This window comes from Jatropha curcas, chromosome 8, assembly GCF_041381405.1.
Source record: "Jatropha curcas cultivar XTBG-Jc1 chromosome 8, XTBG_Jcur_1.0, whole genome shotgun sequence".
NCBI lineage: Eukaryota > Viridiplantae > Streptophyta > Magnoliopsida > Malpighiales > Euphorbiaceae > Jatropha > Jatropha curcas.
Genome location: NC_143158.1, coordinates 17,568,746 through 17,576,180, shown reverse-complemented (window position 1 = coordinate 17,576,180; position 7,435 = coordinate 17,568,746). Strand labels below are relative to the sequence as shown.

Below are 7,435 nucleotides of genomic sequence, written 5' to 3'. Positions count from 1 at the left end.
TATAAAGATTAATAGTTTGAAACTACTAAGGAGCTTAGTTGGGTTTAGAACTTGAATTTTTGGATAAAAGAATGTGTTGTAGCTTAATTGAACTCGAGTATGAGTTATAAATGTGAAATACAAATATGTATATAGATAAGTGTTATAATGACATTTAATGAACAATGATGATAGTGATGTTGAACGATGAACGAATGAATGGAGGATGGGATGTGATTGAGATTGATTTACTCAACGAATGAGTTGTGATTATGTATTGAATTTTCTTAGCGATTGAACAGATAGATCATCCTATTTTAGGAGAAATGCCGTCAGATTTTCGGCAAAAACACTTATTAAAGAACTATAAGGCTTATTAAAATTTATAAATTAGAGTAAATAAATAAATAGAGCAATAATAAATATATAGATTGATAAGTTAAGACGAGTAGATATATTGGCCAAAATTAATAAATGCATGAGAATTAAATTTCTTGAATTAGAATTCTCACTCAGAATTTTCTTTCTAGATTCTTATAATTTCCAGAATGACAGGACAAAAGTTAGTAGGTCCTACAACCTTATTGGGTGAAACGCATGATATGAATGGTGTATTGGCTTAACAGATTTAGGTTTGCTACGAGCCTAGGAGGCCTTAAGCCCACCCAAAGCCCTAGTGCTGGTCCAACTCTTGAAAACGGATCGTGACAATTGATTTTTTAAAAATATATAGTAAAATATCTAAATTGCCCTTCTTAAAATTAAAGTTTCCTATTTAATTTTGCTACAAAACATCTAATAAGCATGGATAAAATTGGAAAAAAAAATAATTAATATACTCTCAAAATCCTAAATTAACAGTTAAAATGAAACAAGGTAAAATATTCATTTGTCACTATTAAAGTGGTACTATTTAATTTATTTATGAAGATATGAAATTTTTTAATTAATTAAAGAGGAAGTACTATTAATTAATGGCCCAACAAAAGAGAGAGGGGGTCTCGCAAGGTGGGCCAGCGTCCGTTGAAATCCCCGTTAAGGAATTATCTTCATTTGGGCCCATCACTGTACAGAAACAGTACAATTAATAATAATCAATTGCAGGTTTTGTAAAGGAATCATTTTTACAATTTCAATTTTAATTTTTTGGTCTATAATTTTAATTTTATAACTGGTCACATTATATAATTTAATTTTTATCATTATTTTTTTTGCAACTTATTATGTTTTCTATCCTGGGATAGAAGTTGCGAAAATTTTGTAATGAATTAAAAAAAATTAACAAAATCCTCAATTTCAACTAATTCTTTTAATTTTATCAGTTGATAGTTTATATTTAATGTTTCATAATAATGGTGGCTTTCATACGATTGATGGTCAAATTCAGGTGACATCTATTAAAACTAATTGTGTGACCTATTACACATGATATTTCAACATTCACTGAGAAATTCACTAACAACTCAATATGAAATTCAGCTTCTTTAATTAGTTAGACTAGTCATGTTATGGTAAGTTTTAAATTTTGACTACATAAAAGCCAATATTTTTTTGTCTAAATTGTTAATAACGTGTGTGTTCGCCTAAAATATAGATGAAGCAACAATAAAACAATAACAGAATTCAGCAAATTAACTTCTTAAGGGTATGATAGTAAACCGTGTGAATATGTATTTGTGAACCATCAATTAAACTCAGCATTATGACTTAAAGGCAAGTAAATGATGTCAATTCTGAGAAAAACACGGTGAGCCTAAGTGAAGGAGACTCAGAAGAATAGACTGAAAAATATTAGAGAGAACGGAAAATAAATAAGAAATGAAAACAAGTTTGTGTAATTGAATTAGTTGCATCCTCTGATCGTATTTATAATCCCATTGATAACAAATTATATATATTTTTTACCCTAATTAGACTTCTAAAATATTATTAAGGTGACACTCTAGCTGGATCACACATCAGTTAAGCACAAGGTGAAAAGTGATGTATATAAAAATGAGCAAGTTTTAAACTAGTAAAACGCATTTTGGAATATGAAATGGTTCTAGTCTAGGAATAAATATATGCGTATTATGCTTAAAGCGGACAATATCTTACTAAGCCTGAGATTCTTTAATACTTATAAAAAATATTAATTCTGTACGGACTAGATCCAAAGCGAATAATATCTTGCTAGAACTGAGATTCTTTAACACTTTATAAAGAATGTTAATCTATCAGAGCCGATCAAGTGTCCTTGGAGGTACCTTGGGCCTCATGAGTAAAGAAATGTAATTAATTATTTATAATTTTAATATATGTTTTCGGCAGAAAATATTTGCTTCCTCGTTTACTTTTCGGGCCGAGATTGACATTTTGGGCTAAACTATATTACTTGGTTTAAAACCCTTAGCCCAAGTAATAGAATTTAAGCTCATCATGGCTGATATTAACAGTGGCCCCCTGTAAATAGCATTCAGGCTCAAATATCAACGGATATGTTGCATCTTTTCCAGCCCAAGTTTGTCTGTTTACATTCCACTACGGATCTTCATTTTTCCGTGTAAACCACTGAATTAAATCAAACGAAACCAACTTAGGTATATATATATATATATATATATATATATATATATATATATGTTAAATGATATTTACATTTTGTTTATTTTTTTAATAAGTATAATTACTTTGTAATTTCAACAGAATTAATATATTATATATTATTTCAATTTGATACGTTATATATATCAGTTCAGTTCAATTTGTAACTCAAAAATAATTTAGTTTCCAATTCAAAAAGTTCGCAAACCATAATTATCAATTTGGTTTGAAAATTTCTTCAAACCGCTCTAAACTAGACCGTGAAACACCCCAACCTTCTACTGCCTCTTCATCATTAGAGCTGTAAGGGTGTTTAGTTTAACTTTTATGTCAGTCAAACCTACTTTATAGTAAAAAAAAAAAAGTAAAAGTAAAATAATATTTGGTTTGATTTTAAGTTAAAAAATCTACTAAAAATAAGTCAAAAAGTCATAAGGTAACCCTTATCTACTTATTTTAGGTTTTGATAAAGTAAAGGACTATATTACCTGAATAATTCTTATATTACCCTTGGTTTTTAACAAACCTTTAAATTTTCTATTTAATTAGTATAGAATATTTGATAATTATAACAAATTAAGTTACTTTGAATGGTTGAATTGCTTAAAAATAACTTTTAAATAATCTTACCAAATATTTAACTACTTAATTTTAGAATAACTTATATATAATATCTCTCAGTTTAAGTCGTGGAAACTTGTTCAGACATATTGGATTAAACTATTAAAAATATCCCAAAATTTTTGTTTTCTAATAATTGCATTACATAGCTAACTTAATCCTTCTAGCAATCTAATTGTTACCTTTTGTCACAATTGTACCCTAATTCAAAATTGGTCAAAATTAGTGAATGAAAAAAAAAATTAAAATGTGGATCTCACACCTCATATTTGAGTTGAGTTAACAATTTGGTGGTTGTAACAATTGCACCCTAAAATGATTTTAATCCTCATATACCTAATTTTAACTTTTTATCACAATTGCATATCAAATTCAAATTATGGTAAATAATACTATCATAATTGCACCCTACATTCAAATATGAGTCATAATCAATGACAATTTCAATCTAAATTCAAGAAGAGATGAGTTCGGAATAAAGCAAATTATGGCAAATATGCAATCATAATTAAAACTTTAAATTCAAAATTTCATCTCGTTTTTTATGTGCAAAGCCTAAATTACTCGAGAAAATATAGTGCACTCCAAAAACAACCTTTAACCTCCAAACACCCCGTGCAAATTATGTAAATTTATTGAATAAAAATACTAATTGTGAGTCTTACATCTGCACGTTAGGTTAACTAATCCAAAGGGTTGGTTAATTGAAATGGTGTATTTCATGAACCTCTTCTATGAAATCATTTGCAAAATGTTTTGCTTTATTTTGAACTCATCTCCTCTTGATTACTTCTTCTCTAGTAATCTAGGATTTTTCTATTAAAATAAGATAAAATATAAAATTAAGATGAAATTGTAATTGAATGTGACCCCTAATTAAAATTTATGTGCAATTATGGCTTTATATTTGCCATAATTTGAATTTGAGGTGCAATTGTGATAAAAAGTTAACATTAAGTAATTGAGGGATTAAGATCATTTTTGGATGCAATTGTTACAACGGCTAAAGTTTAAAGTATTATATAGTTTAGTCAACTCATTCCTTGGAATAAGTTAACTCAAGTATAGATTGTGAGATCCACATTCAATATATTTTATTTACTAATTTTGACCAATTTTAAATTAAGGTATAATTGTGACAAAAAGTTACAATTAGGATGCACGAGAGGTTAAGTTGGATTTAGAATGCAATCGTTACAAGATGCAAAGTTTGGAGTATTTTTACATATTGTTTGAAATTGAAATTATTTGATAGGTTTGGAGAGTAAAGTAAGGTAGAGAGAGATTATTTAGTCGTTTGAGAAAAAAGTTTGAGGGAGAGTATGGTTTTTTGAAAGTTATTTGAAGGGTTGAAAAATCCGTCTGAACTCCCCAATCTTCAATATCCCAAATCGGAGTGTAAGCAAAATTGGGGTGTAAACATGGTTAAAAATTTTAATTTCTAAAATTATCCATAATTATATTTATAAATCTTTCATGATAAACGTATTTACGTAATATTTATATGTAATATTACCTTCCTCTACCATCAAACCAAACAAAAAAATGTTATTAAACCTTCATTTATACTTTCTTCAAAAATACAAAAAATACATTTATCATATTTCCTCTTACCATACTTTATTATATCTTGCTTTAATAATCTCTCTCTTCCTTCATCCAAACAATGCCTTAATAGTTTAGCCGATATATTGTTATGATCTCGGAAGAACCTTTTAGCCGATATATTGTTATGATCTTGGAAGAACCTACGCTCTACAGTCTTGGCGCTACTGTAGCTTGTGAGGTTTTTTTCTAACTCCAAGCAAAATGCTAAACGTAATATATTTTATTTGCTAATTTTGACCGATTCTAAATTAGGATATAATGATGATACAAAGTTATAATTAAGATGCCTAGAGATTAAGTTAGTGCAATTATTGAGACGCAAAGTTTAACATATTTTTAATAGTTTAGCCAATATATTCTTATAATCTTGGAAGAACCTACACTCCACAATTCTTGCATCACTAACCACCCCACTCTAAGAGCCATATTTTCTTCTTGATAGAGAACGTCATAAGTGAGACAAGGAAACGAAAGACCATAAGGAAAATTCCTCATTTTCTTGCAGTTTTCCGCTTGCCACACGAGCTAAAACCTATTTTCTTTCTCAAAAGCATAAAAAGAACACTCTCAAAATTTTATTGGATGGGTTCCAATGGAGACGAAGAGGTGAAGGAGAATGTTATTAGGTGTGCCCTAAACCATCTAAAAGGTAGTTGCACGTAGATATCATATTTTTTGTGTTATATATTTTATTAATTAATAAAAAGACATTATTTATCTTTATATTCAATTAATGTCCATTTCATTCTCAACCAAAAAAGAAGATAATTATCCATGATGATTACTTCAATCGTTGAGATTTACATTTTTCTATAGAAATTTTATAACTGACTTGCTCTCAATTTTACACAAAATTTGCACAAGCAGAAAGCCCAAGTTAGAGAAAAGCTAAATCATCCAAAAAATTAGGTTGGTTAATCTTCAGCAGCCAAAAGAACCATGAGTTACAGGGAGAATTCAACGCATCAGCTTACAGAAGATTCACATTTGCTCTTGACGGCTAAAGCTGCTGCTCTATACCATGAGGCTGCAGCTATAGCTCCTGGATCAGGGACCGATGCAAGCATCTCTGCTGAGACATAGGTAGAGCGGCCAGCCTGCATAAACCATTTCATGAGACCCCCACATACATGCGACGCAATGCACAAAATGGTGAAACAAAATTGCAACAGGACATGGATATCGCATGCAGCTGAAAAATATACTAAATACTACAAAAAAAGCAGTAACATTCAAACAAGAATGTTAAAGAAATCAACAAACTATGCACCAGAATGAGGCACTGACAATATCGTGTTAGCAAACCTCTGCAAGTTTACAAGCGCTACACGCATGGACTCAAGTGTAAATTGCCACAAATTGAACTCATAGATTAACTGTCATGTTTGGAGTTTGACTCATTCATGTTTTCCAGATTTTCATGCATTCAATTATTTACCTTTTTTGTGATTCCTGTTTTGTAGGAGGGTGTCCTCCACTTTCTTTTCATCTAAATTTGTTTCCAGTTTGTAGGAGGGTATTCCTCCACTTTGAAGTACTGCTCCTTTGATTCAGGAGGTAGTTACTCCACTCATGTATTTAAACAATAACAATCAATGAAAGATGCAGCTTCCAAAAAAATCAGTCTTTGAGCACTTCAGTCTCAAGAGGTACTCAGGTTCCCTCCTTAGAGCCTGAACCAACAGTCAACATAGGTCGTAAAAAGAAAAACCCCAACCAATCCACTCAAACACCACCCATACCCATTACCGACAGACCCATAACTAGATCGTTAACCTAGGACCATAACATATCGCCTAGCTTATATAAGCGAAGTAACAAGGCGACTAGTCAGGAAGAGCATACAAGGATCTTTGCATTGGCACATATCATTATACCAGATCCTGTTTCATAAATACGTGTGTTTAACTGTAGAAAACTTTGCCTTTCTACAGATTTTTCCAAGAAAACTAGAAAACAGAATTCTGTGCACAAATGTGATATTATTCCAAATAGAAAACTAAAAACTCAATTTCCTGGTTTTCTAAAGGACAACTTGAAAACAAGTTTAAGATTTTTTCCAGCATTTCCTTCAACAAAAATAAGTTTCTTTTGACATTTTTTTTAGTAGTAGTAGTACTACTAGCAGTCTTTCACTGTCTTTTACCGCTTCGTTTTTGAATACATTGTCATTCTTATACTTTAATTATAGAAAAAAGATATGATATGAACATATTTTTAAATTCCAAAATTGGGAAATGATTTCCTGCTTCTGGTAAATGAACATGTTTGTCATAGAAAACGAAAAGAAAGGTTTTCAATTAAACTGGTAAATGGAAAAAAGAAATTGGACTCTAAGGTTTCAAGCCAAGCACCACTGGAAAGAATATGTACAACAATTTTAACAATATCATAACAAAGTAGTTTCCTAGGTTTTTGAGTTCTGATAGAATAATATATAGAATAATGCAATGAAAGTAATATGCGACTACGCAATAATAGTTTTTAGGGTAAAATAGCTTTTACATGCAAAATATTAATTTGATGTATGATTAGTACTTTTGAAATAATAATTTTCACATTTGTTTAACTATCCAATAAGTGTTTAATCAATCTAATTCAAAAGTTGGAATGTTCAATAGAATTATTTTACAAATTGAAGTAT

At 29.9% G+C, this 7,435-nt stretch overlaps 1 protein-coding gene across 1 annotated transcript in view; it reads right to left on the bottom strand.

Annotated features, from left to right (window-relative positions):
• Window positions 1-5,551: 5,551 nt before the first annotated feature.
• LOC105628863 (putative 3,4-dihydroxy-2-butanone kinase) overlaps window positions 5,552-7,435 on the bottom strand; it is a 28,616-nt gene continuing 26,732 nt past the window's right edge. The window contains exon 20 of the mRNA XM_089724627.1: window positions 5,552-5,888. Coding sequence (XP_089580753.1) covers window positions 5,757-5,888 — 132 coding nt within the window. The 3' untranslated portion in view covers window positions 5,552-5,756. The remainder of the gene's footprint in view (window positions 5,889-7,435) is intronic.